Source organism: Pelodiscus sinensis, chromosome 6 (assembly GCF_052426305.1).
Source record: "Pelodiscus sinensis isolate ZL-2025 chromosome 6, ASM5242630v1, whole genome shotgun sequence".
NCBI lineage: Eukaryota > Metazoa > Chordata > Testudines > Trionychidae > Pelodiscus > Pelodiscus sinensis.
The window spans coordinates 97674413-97696174 of record NC_143057.1 but is presented as its reverse complement, the minus strand read 5'-3'; the positions used below and the strand labels follow the sequence as shown (position 1 = coordinate 97696174).

At 39.8% G+C, this 21762-nt stretch overlaps 1 protein-coding gene across 8 annotated transcripts in view; it reads left to right on the top strand.

Moving 5' to 3' along the window:
* Positions 1-21762, top strand: part of IL31RA (interleukin 31 receptor A) — an 87034-nt gene that overhangs the window by 24336 nt on the left and 40936 nt on the right. For all 8 annotated transcript variants that reach the window (XM_075932446.2, XM_075932445.2, XM_075932443.2 and 5 more), the window contains 5 exons: positions 6125-6276; positions 7626-7749; positions 11545-11720; positions 14487-14632; positions 18777-18942. In XM_075932446.2, coding sequence (XP_075788561.2) covers positions 6125-6276; positions 7626-7749; positions 11545-11720; positions 14487-14632; positions 18777-18942 — 764 coding nt within the window. The remainder of the gene's footprint in view (positions 1-6124; positions 6277-7625; positions 7750-11544; positions 11721-14486; positions 14633-18776; positions 18943-21762) is intronic.

The window sequence follows — 21762 nt, the reverse complement described above, 5'->3', positions numbered from 1 at the left end:
CTGGGCACTACACTCAGCACAGAGATTTGTTAGTCTCATCTACTTTAACTCGTGATTTTTAGACCCTGCTGGCTCTCCTGCTATGTTAACATCACAGAGATCATTTTCTCAGGAAAGATTTTCATCCAAATCTCAAGATGAATTCTCGAGGGGTTTTTCCCCAGAAAATTCTCCTTACATAGATCAGACTATTTTTCCAGACCCTACCAGGAATTTTGGAATATGCCTTCATGTAATGGTAATCCCTTAGTACTCCCACCCACGCTAAACCCCCGTGGCAATACTGGGACAAATGGCAAGATTATCAAAAGCACCAGCATGGCTGGAAATGACACAGAGTGCAATATTCCCCTTCTAAACAAATACATGAAGGGGACCCACCCATACAAGAAGGGGAAGCCTCCCTGACCCTAAATGAACCTACCCCAGTGGAGGGAGGGTCTGTTGCCCCAGCTCCGATTACCTTAGATGATGATGCACATTTCCAAGACCTTTTTAAACATGTAGCTGCTGAATTACACATTCCTCTTCAGGAGGTTGGGGAGAATCAGCACGAGTTAACTGATATATTGCACTCAGTAACACCATCTAAAATAGCACTGCCAATTAATCCAGCAATAATATAACCAGCAAAGATGGTGTGGCAAACTCTCAATCTCTTCTGCCATAAGAGAACAGAGAAGAAGTATTATGTGCCAACAAAGGGATCTAAATTTCTCTTTACTCACCCAATACCTAATTCCCTCATAGTGGAGGTGGCACGCCAAAAATTCAAGCAGCATCAATTTCGGTCCACTCCATCGGGCCATGATAGCAAAAGACTTAACTCATTTGGACACAAAATATACGCGTCTTCCACTTTGCAATTTCACGTTTCTAACTACACAGTTTTATTAAGCATATATGACTACAGAAATTACACCAAACTTAACTTTATCGCAGATATTCCTGAGGCTAAAAGACAATAGTACAAAGCGCTGATATTTGCAGGTCACACGATTGCTAGAACGTCATTGCAAGCTGCCTTAGATGCTGCTGACACAGCTGAATGATTCACAGCAACAGCAGTACTAATGAGAAAGGTGTCATGGTTTAACTCCATTCCCCAGAAAAATTCAATCTACAGTGGAAGATCTTCCTTTCAACAGTCAGAAGTTGTTTGCAGCTAACACCAATGAAATTTTATACTCCATGAAAGACTCCAGAGTAACGCTTCACTCCTTGGGAATGGCCAACCAACCACCTTAAAGAAGACAGTATAGACCTCGATACCCTCCATTTGCCCAATATTATAACAGACACAGACAAGACCAACATCAACAGAACAGAGGTAGAGTCAGAATCCAACACCACTGCCCCTCCTCTACCAACTCCCAACAGTCGCAGCAGTCCAATAAGCAAATTTGAACATCAGGTTGGGGGTCATGAGAGCCTCTCACCTGTTTCCAACGCCATAATCGCAAGCAGACTTGTGCCATCATCGACTGCTATCCTCCTTTAACAACTGGAAATGTATAACCTCTGACAGAAGGGTCCTCCAGATAATTGAGAGGCTATCTTATCTCCTTCCCACCTCGCTTCCTGGTCTCCCTTCAGGTACCACTCTCACAAGATTCAATAAATTCATTCAGAAAAAAAAATTCAAGATGATAATGCATGCTACTATATTACTGGAGTTGAAACAGGATGAATGAGTCTCGTCCCTCGACTTGCAAGATGCATACTTTCACATTGCCAGCCATCCTGATCAGATGTTTTCTTCATTTTGTTGTAGAATCTCAACATTACTAATACAAGGTGTTTCCATTTGGACTCTATGGCCCCGAGAGTCTTTTCAAACGTTCTGGCGGTTGTCACTGCATATCTGAGAAAACAAAGTAGTATCATAATTCCTTACTTGGACAATGGCCTTCTCAAGGTTTGCTCACACAACTATTCCTGCCATTCTCTGTCAGTTACAAGACACCTGTTCCAACACCTCAGGCTGCAAGTGAACGAAGCCAAATCGACACTGTCTCCTACACAAAAGATACAATTTATAGGAGCGTGTCTCACTTCAACAAGGGCTACCACATCCCTTCTTGTGAACCATTTCCAAAAAATTGTGGCCTTGGTAAACACCTTACGATCCAGCCCCTACACAACGGCACTTGAATGCCTTTGGTCATTGGGGCACATGGCAGTGTGCACTTTCATTGTCAACAATGCTCGCCTTCACGTGAGATGCTTACAGAGCTGACTGGAACAGGTTTACAGACCCAATAGCCACCCACTATCCAAATCCCTAGTTTTCCCCATGATAGTCAAGGAGTCCTTACATTGGTGGTTAAGTCAACAGAACCTTTGTTCCAGAGTCCCCCTCCACCCGCCAGAACTGTCTGTCTCCATGACAACAGATATACTTCGTACAGGATGGGGCACCCATCTACAACAACACATGCCAGGGTCTGTGGTCCAGCAGAGACAAGAACTTAGACATAAACGTCCTGGAATTCTGTGCAGTCAGGAATGCATGCATCAAATTCCTTCCATTCATCACCAACAGTCATGTCAGACTGTACATAGACAATGTCTCAGCAATGTTTTATATAAATCTTCAGGGTGGAGCCCGATCTCAAGCACTTTGCACAGAGGCCATAGCACTTTAGAACTGGTGCCTAAAATACAAGATAAATATTACCGCAATGCACCTTCCAGGCACCTTGAACACAATGGCAGACGTACTCAGCAGAGTGTTCCCAACCAAACATGAATATAAATTATGAATCCACACATATTGGTGGACATCTTCTGACAGTGGGGTCACCCCACCATAGATCTGCTTGCCACACAATCCAACAAGAAATGTCCCCTATTTTGTTCCAGGGGATGCATTGGCAAGGGATCAATGGGAGATGCCTTCCTCATCAGCTGGACATCCTGCCTAATGTACGTTTTTCCTCCCATACCCCTGTTGAACAGGGTAGTCCACAAGACAAAGAGAGACAAAACCCATCTAATACTTATAGCTCCAGCATGGCTATGCCAACCATGGTTACCCTTACTAATGGCTACCCTTACTAATGGCTATGTCCTGCGCATTACCAATCCACCTACCTTACAGCGAGGATCTCCTTCTTCATTGAGGCCTCCACTCACTACACCTGAAGGCGTGGCTCCTGGATCATTCTCTGTGATAAAATTGACTTGCTCAGAACAAGTACAAATGGTCCTTCTATGCAGTAGGACACCGAGCACCCATAAGACTTACCTTCAGAAATGGAAAAGATTCTCAACGTGGTGAGTACACCACTGGGTAGCTCCTTTAATATCCTCCTTTCCTACCATCTTCGACTACCTTCTGTACCTTAAATGAAAGGGCCTTGCAATAAGTTTCATTAAAGTTCATCTTCCTGCTCTTACTCCCTTCCACTGTAAGATAGACGACTCATCCATATTTGCACATCCACTCACCAAGAGGTTTTTAAAGGGTCTTTGGGCACTTTATCCAGATATCAATCAACCAACACAACCATGGGGCGTGCATTTAATACTGAATGCTTTAACTCAGCCGCCTTTTGAACCAGTGGCCACCACCTCAGTATTACACTTATCCATAAAAACTGTTTTCCTCATAGCTATTACCTCAGCAAGACGGGTGGTAGAGATCACAGCCCTAATGGCTGATCCCCCCCCCCCCCCCATACACCACCTTTTTTAAAGACAAGGTCCCTTTACATACCCGTTCCAAATTTCTCCCCAAGGTACACTCATTCTTCCACCTCAGTCAGACAATACAGCTTCCTACCTTCTTCCCCAAACCACACACCAGTTCCTTCAAGATGAAAACACACACCCTTGACCTGCACAGAGTACTCTTTTTACCTGCAATTAACTAAACCTTTTTGAGCATCTCAGAGACTATTTGTGTTGATAGCTTGGCTCTTATTGTGGTTTGCTATCTCATCACAGAGACTCTTTCCCACTGGATCTCAGATTGAATCAAGCTGTGTTACTCAGTCAGAGGTATCCCCTCCAGATAGCATAAGGGCACTCAACCACAGCCATGGCTACCTCAATAGCATTCCTCTGCAAAGTGCCCATAAGAGGCATTTGCGCAGCTGCTACATGGTCTTCTGACCATACGTATGCAAAGCACTATGCACTTACACAGGGACCTCTCTCCAACTTGAAACTAGCTAAGGCTTTCTTTCCACCGCTTTTCTGCCAGATCCGAAGTTCCTACCTCCCTAAACAGAAATAGCTTTGTAGTCACTTACTGTGGAGCACCCATGGGGGTATCTCTTGAAGAAGAGATTACCTCGATAGTAACTGATGTTCTTCAAGATGAGTGTTCCCATGGGTGCTCCACAACCCTCCCTTCCTCCCCTATACTTAGGGATTTTGGCCTTCTCATGGCATAATTCCGGGGTAGAGAAGGAACTGAATAGTGGGAGGGGAGGGGCTCATACATGCACGATGACTGCAACCTGAGAGCATGCGGCTGCAGGCATGTGCATGTGCGGCCCCAGGGACACTGCTCTGAAATCTCTGATCTGAGGGGTGGTGGCAGCACACCAACCTAATGTGAAGCACCCATGGGGACACTCATCTTGAAAACATCAGTTACTATCGAGGTGAGTAACCTCCTCTAAGTGGAGTATTTTGTATTTTTCCTTATTAAACTTTATCCTATTTGCCTTATTCTCTAGTTTGTCCAGATCATTTTGAATTTTGACCTAATCCTTCAGAGCACTTGCCACCCCTTCCAGCTTGGTATCCTCTTCAAACTTAATAAGTTTACGGTCTATGCCATGATCTAAATCGTTGATGAAGATATTGAACAGAACCAGTCCCAGAACAGACCCCTGCAGAACCTCTTTCTATGCCCTTCCAGCATGACTCTGAATCATTAAGAACCACTCTCTCAGAGAGGTTATTTTTGTAGAGTGGTGTAAGATCATGTCTACACTTTGTGGTAGATCAGCACTGGTGCAATGGATGCAGTGGATATCGATTAAGGAAATCTGGTGAAGATGCGCTAAAACAATATATATGGAAGACATACTGCAGATAAGTGAAAAATATCTTTTGGTAAAGTAATCCATTAATTTCTTAAATACATTCTGTAGAAGTTCTAGGAAAGTGTCTTAGAATCATAGAATAATAGGACTGGAAGGGACCTCGAGAGGTCATCGAGTCCAGCCCCCCGCCCTCAAGGCAGGACCAAGCTCTGTCTACACCATCCCTGACAGATGTCTATCCAACCTGTTCTTAAATATCTCCAGAGAGGGAGATTCCACCACCTCCCTTGGCAATTTATTCCAATATTTGACCACCCTGACAGTTAGGAATTTTTTCCTAATGTCCAATCTAAACCTCCCCTGCTGCACTTTAAGCCCATTACTCCTTGTCCTGTCCTCAGAAACCAAGAGGAACAAATTTTCTCCTTCCTCCTTGTGACACCCTTTTAGATATTTGAAAACTGCTATCATGTCCCCTCCTTAATCTTCTTTTTTCCAAACTAAAAAAGCCCAGTTCATGAAGCCTGGCTTCATAGGTCATGTTCTCTAAACCTTTAATCATTCTTGTCGCTCTTCTCTGTACCCTTTCCAATTTCTCCACATCTTTCTTGAAATGTGGCGCCCAGAACTGGACACAGTACTCCAGCTGAGGCCTAACTAGCGCAGAGTAGAGTGGCAGAATGACTTCGCGAGTTTTGCTTACAACGCACCTGTTGATACAACCTAGAATCATATTTGCTTTTTTTGCAACAGCATCACACTGTTGACTCATATTCAACTTGTGGTCCACTATGACCCCTAGATCTCTTTCCGCCATGCTCCTTCCTAGACAGTCGCTTCCCATCTTGTATGTATGGAACTGATTGTTCCTTCCTAAGTGGAGCACTTTGCATTTCTCTTTATTAAACCTCATCCTGTTTACCTCTGACCATTTCTCTAACTTGCTAAGGTCTTTATAAAATGTTTCCTATTATGGCTGTTGAGAAGTTTTCTAGAGAGAATACACTTGGTGCAATATGAATTTAATGAAGAGTTATTAAAGATAGCCTATAAATATTTTTCCTGTATTTTGGGATGATTTTAAGTATTTTCCTCTTTCTGCTTTTTGTTTTTGGTATTAGACCTATTTTTATGGATACAGATTGCGATGATATTTGCCAGACAAATCAAAGTGTATGCTATTTATTTTATCCATTTACTGATCCAGACTATGTTAATGTGACAGAGGAAGAAGAAAAAATGGATTTTCACTCTATACAAGATATAAAATCAGGTAACTTGATGTACATATCAATAGTTTATCTTCATTTCTTGGATCTTCCTAGACAAAAACTACGTTAAGCTGGAGTCAGTGTTGAGAGAACATATTGATAAGTTCCTTAAGGCTAAAAAAATTACTAGGATGTTGTTATGGATACAGTTAAAAGAAACCCACACATGAGAAGATAAGAAATAGAGCTAGTTGGAAAATCTTTGACCGAACCATTTTCTATTAGAATATGTAATTTGGTTGAAATTGAAATGCTTTGCAAAATCAAGTCCATTCTGCCAAAATTCAAATATGGAGAAAAACGAGGAAAAGTCCTGACACCATTGAAACATCACTTTTCAACATTTTTGGAAGAAAACATTTTGGTTTCTCATTTTGAACTTACTTTGTTTTGAATTTTTAACTTTTGTATTGTATGATGTACAGTATATAAATCCTAACAAAACATTGTCAAAAAAAAAACATTTAGATTTATCTGAAATTATTTTTATTTCGCATTTTGTTTCAATTCAGAATGAAGCCAAACTTTTTAAAAATATCAAAATCTTTTCTGAAATGGCAATTCAATCCTCCACTGAGCTGTAGTGAGAGTAAAGCACTTCTAGCAAATACTGTGCCTGTACTTTAATTATAGTGTGTAAAAGTAATCACTAATCATTGTGTTTTGGCTGGGCAATTTATGTGCAGTCACATTTTGTTGATAGAATAATGGATTTTATAAGTTTACAAATGTCCTGACTATCAGAGGGAACTGTTAATGCTCACTATCTCTGAAAATCCAACTTTCATCTTTTTAAAGACAACCCAATGACAAAATGTGCTATTTAAGACTGGAACTGCTTTTCCAAAACCAACTTCCTTTTGTCCAGTTCAGTCTTTGGCATGGCTACACACAGTCAATAAATGCCCAGCAGCCACAGGTTTTTGATTGTTTTTTACTATTTAAACAAACTTAATAGTACTCAAAGAGAGTTGCAGGAACATCAGCCTCCAAATAGGCTGCTGATAATTTTGATCCTTGCAGAATGGATCAAGGCAAGCTGTGGGCCAGATTCGACTGGCAGGCCATAGGTTCCCCATCCCATTAGATTATGTTTACATCATTGGTTAGTATTTTTATACCAGGTTTGGGCAGAGATTGTTTTTTATCTTGTTAGTTTTCATTCATCATATAACTAGAGTTTTCATCTCTAAATGTTTGGTTGTTCAATTAAAGACGGAAATCCATAATTTAAGACAAGAAAAGCCATTACACAAGTTACCTACAGAAGATAAGTACTAAAAGAAAAATTAAATGTACTATAATAAAATGCCATTTTCCTAGAAATCAGTTTTTTTATCTCACTTTACAGTCTATACAGACACGAGAAAAAATATTACCTGCATTTATTATTACAATGACTATTGTGTTCGTAGATGGACTGCAAGAAAAGTTACCTATCTTAAAGAAACAAAATATGCTCAGGTTAATATTCAGTAAGTATCTAATGCCTTTATTATAAGAATGCTTCGGAGTAATTGAATTCTAAACTAACTGTATGTATTCAATTTTCAGTAACAGTATTTGGCGTTAATACACACATCACATTTCTAGACTACTATGAAACATTAACTAATACCCCTCAACACACCTTGAAAGTAAATTGGCAAATATTATTCTCATTCTCAACAGGCAAACACGCAGAAGGATAAAATGGCTTGACAAGAACACAGATTGAATCAATGTCAAAGATAAATTTGGAATTCAGAACAATCTAATTCTTAGCACTTTGCACAACTAATATAACAGCGCTGTCTCTTTTTCCCTCTGCAGTTTTTATTCTGATCAGTTTGTTGATATCATGCAATATGTTTCCATGCCCTAACTATGTGTTCTAACTGAAATTAAGGTTGTTGAGAAAAGATCATCAACATGTTGATAATTAATGTTGATAAATATAAAGGAATGCACATTGAAAAAAATAATCCCAACTATACATATAATATGATGGTGACTAATCTAGAAGAGAGACTTGGAGTGATTGTGGATAGTTTTCTGAAAACATCCACTCTGTGCAGCGACAGTGAAAAAAGCAAACAGAATGCTAGGAATAATTAAAAAAGGGATATAAAATAAGACCAAGAACATCTTATTACCTCTGTATAAAACCATGGTGTGCCCAATTCTTGAATATTGTGTGCAGACGTAGTCGCCTCATCTCAAAAAAGATATACAGGCAGTCCCCGGGTTACATGGATCCGACTTACATCGGATCGCTACTTACAAACGGGGTGAGGCAACCCTGCACTAGCTTTTTCCCACCAGCAGACCAGGGAGACGCGAAGCTAGCCCCCCTCCCCTCCCCCCCAGCAGACCAGGGAGACGCGGAGCGGCTTTTCTCAGCAGACACCTCAGCTTGAGAATAAAGGACTGAGGGAAGTGAGGTGTGGGAGAATAAAACTGAGCTCTGGAGAAATGTTTGGCTAGAGTTTCCCCTACAATATGTACCAGTTCTGACTTGCATACAAATTCAACTTAAGAACAAACCTACAGTCCCTATCTTGTACGTAACCCGGGGACTGCCTGTATTGGCATTGGAAAAGGTTCAGAAAAGGGCAATTACAATTATTTGGGGTTTGGAACAGGGCCCATATGAAGAGAGATTAAAAAGACTTCGACTTTTCAGCTTAGAAAAGAGTATACTAAGGGGGGATATGATAGAGGTCTATAGCATCATGACTGGTATGGGAAAAAGTGAATAAGGAAAAGTTATTTACTTGTTCCCATAATATGAGAACTAGCTTGTCACGAAATGAAATGGATACATAGCAGGTTTAAAACAAACAAAAGGAAATTTATCTTCACTCATCGCTCAGTCAACCTGTGGGACTCTTTGCCAGAGGATGTTATGAAGACCAGGAGTTTAACAGGGTTCAAAAAAGAACTAGATAAATTCATGGAGGTTAGATCAGGATGGATAGGAATAGTGTCCCTAGCCTCTGTTTGTCAAAGGTTGGAAATGGATGACAGAAGAGGGATCACTTGATGATTACCTGTTCTGTTCTTTCCATCTGGGGAGCCTGGCATTGTCCACTGTTGGAAAACAGGTTACTGGGCTAGATGGACTTTTGGTCTGTCACAGTATGGCCGTTCTTCTGTTCTTAACATATCCAATGTAAATGCAGATTTTGGGTAGATTGATGGACAAAACTGCCAATATCAAGGATGAATGCGCAGTACAAATATAAATCCCCTAGTAGTCAGTTTTATACTTGTTTTGGTAAATTTGCAATGATGGCTAACGTTTTATGTTAAACTAATACAAATTATTAGAAAATTAAATACAGTAGATTTAATTCTGCCTTCAGATATGCACATGTAACTCCTTTTGTCTTCAATGGTAGTTACATTGGTGTAGCAAACACCAGTTTATGCTATTAATATTGAAGTCTTTAGAAATAAAAAAACTGTGGAATTAACAGGAAAAACAAAATAATGGGTTCGTCTATTAAGCATCATCTATTAAGATTACCCAATACTTCACATAATGACTTAATTTCGGTTTGACAAATCTTAACCAAAGTTTAACCTAAAATTTTGTGTTGGTTGTGTGCCCTGGACTGACCACTATTATTTTATTTTTTATGTAAATTTTCAACTAAAATGTTACATCCATTTCTGAAAGCTAGGTTAGGAAAAATAAATTGTTTTGCAATTTTTAAAAAAAATCTAGTAACTTTTTCTTTGAGATGTTCTAATAGTCCCATGCTTTGGACAGGGCACAAAATTTGGCAAAAGGATGATCATTGTATTAGTGATGTGACTTTTTGCTGTTTCTGTGGAAAAAAATTTGACCAAATTATAAGGATTTGAAAAATCTCAGTTCACACAGTCTCAACGGACATGTTGCAGGTTAGCAGATAAAATCTCTAAATATTCCGTCCTCACCAAATATGCTGCATCCTCTCACAATATTTGTTGTTTACCAGACTGCACCATCCCCACAGAGTGACTGAGTATGGATGTTTCATCAACTTACTTTGTTACTGAATTTAAGATTGCCAGCTTTCTAATAGCAGAAAATCGAACACTCTTGCCCTACCAGAGGGACATGCCAGCCACTTCCCTGATGCCTTGTGGAACTGGATAGGGAGCCTGCCTGCCCTGGTGTGCCTCCAACTGGACTTTTAAGAGCCAGACACCTGGCAAACTTAACTGGGCGGTGCCTGTGTTACCTTCAGACAATGAAGCAACTTTCTTCCACCCAGTAGTGCAAAGCTGGCCATGTAATTGCTGCTCCTGTCTATTCTTGGTCAGGGTGGGGTTGGACATCAGAATGAAGGGCAGTGAGCCTTTCTCTTCTGAGTTCTTAGTGACTCCCTTGCTGATACCTGGGCAGCATAGAGAATTTAAGCTGCTTCATTTCAGTGCAGAGGGGATAAGAGCTGGACCTGGCTGGAGGGAAAGGAGTAGGTAGGACAAGACCCTAATCTGGTCAGAAGGAACTGGTGGAGGTGGTGGGGAAGACTGGTACTGGCTGGGTAAGATAACTGGGACTGGGAGACAGAAAGTGGGTAGAATGAGAGCTAATGAGACATTGTCGTTGATGAAGAAAAATGTTTATGGTCAGATGAAATAAAAGGGATTTTTTTTAGTCTTGTATCACACCCCATCTTTGATGACAGGTTATGCTGGAATGGAAGAAACTCTTTCAAAAAGTATCTCTGTTTCCTATTCTCATGGTATGTCTTTTCACTGGTAGTCTGGCTTGTCTTTTTCCACATTTGAAACATACATGGCAATTCATTGCTTTTTCCCTTTTTCTTAATAGTTAACAGCTTTTCAGGTTCTAAAAACTTGAAAAACAAGATCCAACAGTATGGATTTTCAGGGGCATGCATTGAGAGAATGGCATTTGTTGGGTTAAGCTTCATTTAAGAGAAGAACATGTATGGATTTTAGTGGATATTTGTGTTTAAAGTATGATTTCTAATTGAATCTAATATTGTATGAAGTGTTGTGGTATTGGTCCCAGGAAATTAGAGAGACGAGATGAGTGAGGTAGTATTTTTGTTGAGCCAACTTCTGTTGTTGAGTAAAACAAGCTTTTGAGTCCACACAGAGCAGTTATTCTCAAAATCTTATCTCCCACCAACACAAGTTGATCCAATAAAAAATATTACCTTACTCACCTTGTCTCTATAGTTAAAACTAAGCCCATTAACTCTTTTAGCTGTCTTTGATTTAAAAAAAAGTTTGAAAATTAACTGTTTTTGTTTTTGTTATGACAGGGATCAAAATTTGATGGATGCATTTCAAGAAGATACCTGTCAAAGTAGCAATGGATCATGTTCATTTTTCCCTCCATATACTCCAGTAGCTGAAGACTATTGTTGTCAGGTGAAAGCTGAAAATGTCTTGGGTGTTGGTATATCTGATTGCATTCCTATCAACACAAATACTATAGGTAACTTATTTTGTAAAATACTTAAAGATTAAAATAATACATAACAAAAAATCAAATAAAACAATGTTGATATTTAATTATATAAAATAACTTTCTTACAAAATTAAGAAAAAGCATACCAAAAATAGAATACCAAATTGAGGATACAGCATACTTTTTAGACTAGGATTATATACAAGAAGTATCTCAAAAGGCTCCAGCTTTTTCTCTTTGGTTTTACTTTTACCATTAAAAAATAAGTACATTAATATGAAGTATGAGAACTCTATTTTATAGAGTATCTGCAAATCCACTTTATATCCATGGATCATTTTTATGGATTGGTTGCGGATACAAATTTTGTGTCCATCCAGGGCTCTCTGGATTATTCAGTAGGGCTGTGTCTAGACTGCAGGCTTCTTTCGAAAGAGCCTCTTTCGAAAGCATCTTTCGAAAGAGGCTCTTTCGAAAGAGCGCGTCTAGACTGCAGGCGGATCTTTCGATAGCGGAAATCCGCTTTTTCGAAAGAGAGCACCCAGCGAGTCTGGATGCTCTCTTTCGAAGACAGCCTCTTTACATTGAAGAACGCCTTCCTTCGAAAGAAGAACTTTCGAAGGAAGGCGTTCTTCCTCGTGAAACGAGGTTTACCGCCATCGAAAGAAAAGCCGCGTTCTTTCGAAATAATTTCGAAAGAACGCGGCTTGAGTCTGGATGCAGGGGAAGTTCTTTCGAAAAAAGGCTACTTTTTTCGAAAGAACCCCTGAGTGTGGACACAGCCTAGGGAAGCAGAATCAAAGCAGCTGTGTTCTTGAATTAATAGCAAGAATATTTTATTTAAAGAAGAAACAAATCCTCCCCACGTGCCTTTCAACCAAAAGCCAGAATTAAACCTTATTGTTTGAACATTTGCATAGTTTTATTAATGAAAGTACATTACCTTCCTGTTCCCTCTTAAAGTGTAATATATACTGAAAGTAACATTTTAATGTAAAATATATTTATACATTTGAAAAGATTAGCATATTGGCAAAAACGGATACATGCAAGATTTGTCAATCTGACTCTTACTGTATTGCCTACATGGCCACCTCAACCTGTTACCTTGGTAAGGTCTAAGTGTCTCTAGTCCAGTGTTTCCCAAGTGGTGTTCTGACAAACACCGGGGTTCCGTGAAGTAAAAATAAGAGTTCCGCGTGAAAATTCCATTACAATAACATTTTATTATTTAAAAAAATTGTTTTTTTAAATATGTGCGATTAAACTAAATGTTGATCTCAGGACCTTGTTTAGCATTTGTTTGTTATTATCCTTACTTATTTGTGGTCTACTTTTTCAGCTCCATATATTAGACTTTTGTTAGGGGTTCCACAAATTTTTTTCAAGTTTAAAAGGTTTCTGTGGCCAAATAAAATTGGGAAGCACTGCTCTAGCCTAAAAGTCTCCTGAACAGAAACCATCAGTTGTGTCAAATAGCTCTGTGGCTCTTGGATGTTTAGACTTGTCCAGTGAGAGCTCATCAACTGTTCTAGCATTTGTATGTCTCTCATTGAAGGAGGTTTTTTATTATTGTTGTGCTTCCTTGCCTTTTCATATCAATTCTTCCAGAATACTGCAACAGAACAGTGTTGAAAAACTTTGCCTTCATTAGTGCATTGCCAATGTGTGATTAAAAGCTCTTCTAATGTTGTACACATAATGCAATACATTAATTTACCTCAATATTTAAACTAATGGCCAGGAGAATTAGTATGAATCACTGAATTTTTATGAATTAGTAAATAAAGGTCAGATACTTCAACCGCCAGGCTTATTAAGCAGCACTTTTACTTAAATTGGATTATTTGAAGTGCTCTTCAGTCTCCAAAAGAATTTTAGGATTTGGCTCCAAGTAAACAGGGAGCTTTATCTTTTTCCCAGAATCCCTACATTCTGTATTCCACTGTGCCATTCTTCTAGTTAATTATTTAAAATAAATAAATCCATTATATGTATCATGCAAAACCAAGCATCCATTACCTTATTTTGTGTACCTCTTCCTCCCTCCATCTTATCTGATTCCACTTCTTCCTCTATTATGCTTTTGCCATAGCTTAGCAAGATTAGAATCTGAATAGGATGGAGTCCACATTTTTATATCTACATAAAGACTAGTGACAATTACAGTTCAGTCTTATTCATGTGAAAACTTTGCCTGTGTAATAAATCTACTGAGGGAAAAAAAGTACAACCTCCTCATTGGATACTTCTCAGCTGTAGCACCCACAATTATATCAGCAGCATCAACTCTTTTCTCTTTTCTTCTCTCAATGCTTGTCTGTTCCATAACTGTTCTGCCAGTCCTTCCCATAAAATTCTGTCACCCTTGAACCATCTTCTTGCTGAGTTCTCCCTTAGTCCTTGAGCTAGGACTCAGCTGCATCTCTGTTCTTTTCTCTGTACCCTGCCTTTGAGAGGAGAATGTGGTGGTCACATTACAAATAGAAACAATAATTCAATACATTTACATATGAAAGAAAATTGCACATCTGTGTGCAAGTTAGTCTATAAACAATATATACAACTGTGTATGTAATCCCTTCCAATATATAGTTTTTCATAATTAGTTGGAATATGTGTAATATGCATTGATATGTGCAAATTTGTTACTTTATTATTCTAACAAAGTAAGTTGTAACTCTTCCTAGAATTTACATATTCAAGCTATTGTGGACTTTTATTTATAGAATAAGTTGTAGAATGATTTTGTTAAAAGTATGAGAACTTTATTTTTTTCTTCCTCAATTTTAGTGAAAACCAAGCCTCCTAAGATAGTTTCAGTAGAAACAATTGCTGGTGTGAAGCAGTTGCTTAACATAACCTGGGACAAACCTGATCCAACATCATTTGATTTAAATTGCCGGCTTCGATACCGAAAAACAAATTCAAACAATTCAGTAAGTTACATCATTATTTTCAGAATATTAGATCATTTGTCACTAACATAAATGATGATCCCTTCAAAAAGTGGCAACAAAAGGCAAAAACGTAAGATCAGTAATATTAACTAATATTTATTCATTTGTAATATAAGCATGCATGCATATTTGAACACAGTTTGACCCTCTCTAACTGGCACACTTTGGTCTGGCAACATCCTGGGTCTGGCATGATTTTAGTTAACCAGATGTCCACTCATCATCGGTGTGGCCAAGTTTCTTGAAGTCCCATAAAGTCTGACAGTAACCAGTCCTAGCTCTCAGTGTTCTGTGCTGTTGCTTAGCTCTAGTTTACCCCTAAATGTCTCCTAAGAGCCCAGCAAGCAGTGGAAGTGTTGCTAATGCTGCTAGACAAAACCGACCTCCTGTCATCTGGCAAATTCTCTGGTACAGCACCAGTCAAATCCCAAAGGTGCCAGACTAGAGATGTTCAAGCTGTGTAAGAAAATAGAGATGGATAAGACCTTCTGGTTAATTGTCAAGAGTGAATTTTTCTTGCCTTTCTGTCTGTTTCCGTGCCCACCCTACTCCTTACTTGTCTTAGCATAATTTCAATGAAGGTACCCCCAGGGTAACCAGTCAAGCCAACAATCAAACATGTTTTTCTTCCTGTTATTTTTTGGCAAATACAATACAGCCAGTCCCCAAGTTATGAATGGGTTATGGACCAAATACCTGGCCATAACTCGAATGTTCATAAGTCGGACCCCATTGAGTTACAGTGTGACCATGTTGTTCGTAAGCGCGGGTCGCGTTCGTAACTTGGGGACCGTCTTTATGACCATTTAATGGGAGGTTTGGTCGTAAATGCGAACGGTCATAAATCGACCATTCGTAACTTGGGCACCGGCTATAGTTGTGTTCAGTTTAGATTAGAACAGAAGTAGGAGACATTTCTATTACAGCCTGGCTCCTGACTGAAAGAGAAATGTGTAAGCAGTGTGTTCTAGAACAGTGGTTCCCAACCTTTTTTTATACCATGGACCGGAAAACTCATTCAAAAACTGTTGGTAGATGAGCACTGAAATATTTGCATACTCATTATTGTATTTGCATATATTTATATTCACTATGGTGATTTTAAGAGGTCACATATTATTATACATTGCATCTGTACACACACAATGCATGTAATTGTAATGGTAGCCCATGGTGTAGGTGGCAAATCAAAGGAAGGGGAACATGTTGGTTAACACCACAGAGTCCTCCAGGTCTGACATTCTAATGAAAATAAACAGCACAAAAAAATCCCTTTCTATTCTAAGATCCTTTAAAGATTTTTAAACTTAATCTGATTTGTGTGCGTGTGTAGCAAGTCCTCTTTAAGAAGTCATTTGTTAGGTATGTAACCAAACAAACATGTTTCCAATCCAAGAGACATTGATAGGTCACTGGAAAGATAACAGGGCCAGGTAGAATAATGTCAGTCCAGCCCTAATCATCTCACCGGAGGTCACGACCAGAAATAAATCATGGTAATTGTTATACTGTATCTCTGCAAGGTTGGAGTTTGAAGGTGTGGATGAGAGGTTTGGTTCACTGATAACAATACCTCAGAAGGAACCCAGAATATTTTTTTTTCTTCTACCATAAATGAGTATTTTCCCAGAACAGGGTTTTTCTCTTCACCTCTCTAATGGTGAAAATATAATATAGGAATGGATCTGTGAACACATTGCTTCTTGCTGTGGAGCCCTGGCATGTTATCATGTTTCCAGTCATGACTTATCCAAAATGGCCTATTTTGATACTGCACCTATTGCAGAAATAATAGACATTGACAATAGACACAACTCATTGCACTGATAAGCTCAAGAAACATTGAAACCTACCTCAATTCCGACTGCGCTCAGCCCTGGTGGCCAAGGCATCCTCTTTCCATGCAACGCTCGGCTCTGGCTGAGCGCTGCTGTTCTACACACAGTGCTTGGCCCCAGCCATGCGTTGCTACCGCTTGGCCTCAGCCAGACATCACTGCCACTCTCCAAGCGGCCCCGCCAACCGGGCTGCATAGTGGCCACCAGAGCTGGAACTGGGACCACAGTGAGGCTGCCCCACTTGGGTCAACCTCACCGTGGCCCTGGTTCCAGCTGCAACACACCTGGCTGCCTGCTACCCAACTCACTCTGCTGGGAATTACCTTACGGAGACCCTAGAGGGTGGGGCTAATTAAAAGCTGGGTGTGTGGCCTGGTATTGTGTCATGGCCTCGCAGGCAGGGGTTTGCGGCCTACCGCCAGTCCATGGACTGGCAGTTGAGAACTGCTGTTCTAGAAGATAGCTTATTTCTTCTTGCCTCACATTCCGGCTACCAGAATGACCTACAATTTTAAGTGGAAATGGTTTCCTATGAGCCTCTCTTCTTGCCTTCTAGATACATTTAGCAACTATTTGAGCCTACCAGAAACTAGGTCTTTGCCATCTCTTGTCAGCAGTTTCACACACAGTTTGAATCTTTTAAAGCCTTCCATACAAGCAAACAAACCCTTTTGTCCCAGGGATTTGAATGCAATCCTGATAGGGCAGATGAATGAAAGCCCTTTGAGCCACCCACTTCCTGTGAGTTTAAGACTTTACATGGAAGGTCATTTTCCTGGCTGCAGCGACTTCAGCCTGCACAGTGAAAGAGCATCATGCCCTAGTGACAGATCTGCCTTAACTAGACTTTACGGCTACGTCTAGACTGGCATGATTTTCCAGAAATGCTTTTAACGGAAAAGTTTTGCGTTCTGAGTTGAGCTGTCTACACTGGCCCTTTTGCCCGAACGGGAGCAGCACAGTATTTCCGCAAGAACACTGATAATCTTACATGAGATCGTCAGTGCTTTTGCGGAAATTCAAGTGGCCAGTGTAGACAGCTGGCAAGTTTTTCCGGAAAAGCGGCTGATTTTCCAGAAAAACTGGCCAGTCTAGACACAGCCTATAAGAATAAGGTGAGGTTGGAGACTTGACTGACATTCTTCTCCAAAGTAGTGTTGAAGTTCCACCTGTTAATAAACCTATCACCCAACTTTCTTCCTATGATCACATTTCCTTCCCTAGGGAAGTGTTGCTCAGCGTTAAGACTCAGGGGTTCTAACTGGAGAGAATTAAAAATTTTAGAAGATCCACAAAACTTTTTTTGTTTTGGAGACTATTTCAGGAATGTCTGTTTTGTGCATTTCTATAATTTCAACTGAGTTGAAACTAAGAAGGTTCATTTAATAAAAGACAAGGCAGTTCATTTCTGGTCCTCTCTTCATCTGCTTAGAAAGGGTTATTCCTTGGTTTTGGCCTCCAAGTGGGAATTTGATTTCAGACTCTCCATACTCTAGAACTTGTCTCCAACATAGGAGTGGCCAAACTCCCCACTGCCACCCCAAAAGTTTTTTTTATGGCATTTCTCTATTCAGTTGTATGAGAATTAAGTGTGTCTCTCGCCTTTCTTACTGGTTAATTGTCACACTTCACTATTTTTTCAATTTAAGATGTTATCTTACCCTCTTTTTAGTGTACATTTAAAAAAAATCCACCCTGTTCCAGTTGTTGGTGTCAGCCCTGTAGTTACTGCATGTTTTAGCTTTGTTCTCATTAACCAAAATATATAGAATTTGCCCATGAAAACTCATGATTCTATAGATTTTGGTTAGTCTCTAAGGTACCACAGAACTATTCATTGTTTTTCAGGGGCAGTTTCTCTGGGCATATTTTTTTTTAATCTTTTCATTGATATAGATTAGATTTTCTTATTGCTGGGACCTTTCATTCCTATTCAGTTGGAGATAACTGAAATATTGATGCTTCAGAGAGGGCATGGAGCAATGGCTAATAAGAAACCTAGCTTATGCTCTCTACTCCATTATTACTGCCGTTAAAGGTAAAATGTAACCTTAAGAGCTAGTGCCAATCTTATGGAACAATTGCAAAGATCTAGAAATGAGAGTGCTACATACAGGAGCAGAATTTTGTAAGATAAGTAGCTTTCCCTTTTGCTTACAATGGAGGGATGGTCTGGGAGTCATGATAGATATGGTCTTTGAGGTTTTTAAGTAGATAAAGTATCTGCTGAGGTTTATTTTTTCAATAAAGACAAAAGTATTTTATGTTCATGTTTTCACTTTTAGGTAATAGCTATTTTCAATGTGACTCAAAACAGAAGAACAACATCATTTAATCTTACGGAACTCTCGGATTTTACAGAGTATGCTATTGCTATTCAGTGTGTTATCATTGAATCAGAAATCTGGAGTGAATGGAGTCAAGAGAAAATAGGAAGAACAGAACAACAAGGCAGGCTAATGCTTTGCAATATAATTTTTCCTCTGGATTAATTTTGAATCTTTTGTCACAAAAGTTAAGATTTAATATTACCAGACAATTTTCAGCATATTGTCAGTCAGTTGATGTCATAGTTTGGCTTTGAAATTATGAAAACATATACATTCATTTAAAGACAGCTGATGGGGTGAGGAAAAGGTGGAACAGGAAACAAACTGAAAGGAATAAAAAGATCTGACAAGTGAGGAATATAGAATGGAGGAGGAAAATAAGGACTGATTAAAAGAAATAAAAATATAGACCTAGGAAAGGGAAGATGACCATAAAAAATGGGGGAGGGAGGGAAGAGACTGATGGCAATGAGAAGAAAAATAGAAGGTATACAGGGGTCAATAAAGAAAACAACAAAGCCCCCCAAAGTGGTACAAAGGCAGAAACACAGAAACAAGCAGGGACAATACAAACAAAAGGTAACTAAAATTTCATTAAAGAGAATAAATTAATAAAAACAAATCAGAAACTCCCTAAATTCAGAAAGCAAATTAAAGCACAATGTGGAAAGGAATAAAAGGAAGTATACAGGCAGGGTTCTGAGGGAAGATGAGAGAGGCCAGATTAGTACATTAAATGTAAATGGCTGGAAACACCGCTAAAGCTCGAAGATGTTTTTCTTTAGGGCTATGTCTACACAGCAGCGTTATTTTGGAATAACTGATATTATTCTGAAATAAAATAGTCCATGTCTACACAGTAAGCAGTTATTTCGACATAATGTTGAAATAATTGCAAGCTGCAGGACTTCTTACTCCCACTCCTGTAACTCTCATTTTATGAGGAGTAAGGGAAGTCGGAGGAAGAGTGTTGCTATGTAGACAGCGCCAAAAGCTGAAATAAGTTATTTTGACTTATGCTACCCAATTGACGTAGCTCAAGTTGCTTATTTCGGTTTTATCCCTTCTGTGTAGACGTGCCCTAGTAGTATTACTAAGTCTATTTGTTTATATTTTGTATTAATATTGAGAAAGTTATTTACTTTCTCTTTACCTGTCACTACTTGTCCAATGCTAAGTAGGACATTAATAGAGAGGGAATAGCAGTCATGAGCAGTGTTCCCTCTAAGATTTTCCATCCGTGAGCAAAGTCAGTTTGGTCTTGTGCACCAATAATGAGGTCATGTACAGTTGTTCGGATGTGTGCCATTGTGGTACTCATCAGTTAACAAATACCATTTATATATTTTTAAATTATTTTTACCTCATCCAGAAGTAAATATAGCAATGCCTAGCTCACATACTGTGCTTTTCCTCCGTAGATCTCACAATACGAAAGGGAGCACAATCATCACTATTTTATAGATGTGGAAACTGAGGTATAAAGCATGTCCAGTTACACATCCAGGAATTAGAACCCAGCTCTCCTAAGCCACAATCCCATGCACTAGTCATTGTGCCACATTTTTATAGATGGAGGGGTTAAGGTCACAATTTTTGAAGTCAAATGACCTGAATAAATTATCCCCTAAACAGAGATGTTCAGAACCTGCATCTCTCACAGATTTCAGTTCCTGTATTTCTCAGTGTCTCACTTTCCCTGTCTGACACATGCCAAATTCTTATGACAAAAGAACAGATTGATTTTTAAACATGCATAAAATGTTATCTGCTTTCACTAGGGTTTCCTGCTCCTTTTCCTGGGTGTGGTAGATGGTTGCAAAAAACGCAGATGCCAATTAATTAATCCTGTGCTCCTCCCAACCCTGCTCTACATCAGTTTAGTCTATACTTCCCACCCCAGCCTCTATCTTTTCCCCTTGTAGCATTTTTCAGCTCACCCCCTCTTTCATGAGTACGCTTAGCATTGCTTCACTCTTGCACTGTTCAACTAGCATTAAGAATAAACATTCATACTTACATGTGCAACTTGGCCTATTGCACGTGTTTATACCCTTACCATTTCCCTAAGCACACAAATGTTTTGAAGAATGTCAGTTACCTCTTTGTACAGTCAGACTAATCCTTTGTCTTTATTCTTAGGTCACCCACTGCTCTTTGTTTTTTCCTGTGGATTTTCTTGTTCAGATTTCACAATCTCTCAATGTGCAAGTGGCTCAGTACACAAATATGCATCCAGCAAGAGCTGTACAAATGTATATAGGGCCAGAGAGGGAGACAGGTGTATGTTCTCTCCTGCCTCTTCTGCAGTCGGACCTAGTCACTGAAGCAGCCCTGGCCACCAGCCTGTGATGCGGGTTGGCTCTGGCCCTGGCTGGAACTTCCAGAGCAGCTGCCACACACCCATGATGTAGCTCGGCTTTGGCCCTATGCACATTTGTACAGCTCTGGCTGTGGCCCCATCTGGGGCCATCGGGGCAGCCACTGCCAGTCACGCAGCCCACAGCTCCAGCCCTGGGAAAGGGCTGAAGCTGGGGCGAGGGCCACATGGTGGCCTGTCCTCCTCCTCCTTGGGAAGGGCAGCCACCAGCCACTTAGCCCTGCCCCGGAGCAGCTGAGCAGTCACTGCGTGGCTCTGCTGAGTAGGTGGGAGGGAGACAAAATCTTGGTGCATGTCTGTGCAGGCATGCATCTTTGAGGGAACACTGATCCTGAGTAGAGTACATGTATTGAAGGGTGTGTGTTATTCAGGGAAGACAGAAATAATGGTAAGAGTGTGGGAATAGCATTATATACTAACAATGAAGGAGTCTGCAAAGCGATTAGAAGTGATGGAATGGATAAAAGTGAGTCTGGGTCAAAATCACTTTGGGGAAGAAAGCTACCAGAGATTCCCCTAGAATAGTACTTTAAATCAAAGTTGAGGAAGCTATCAGAAGAC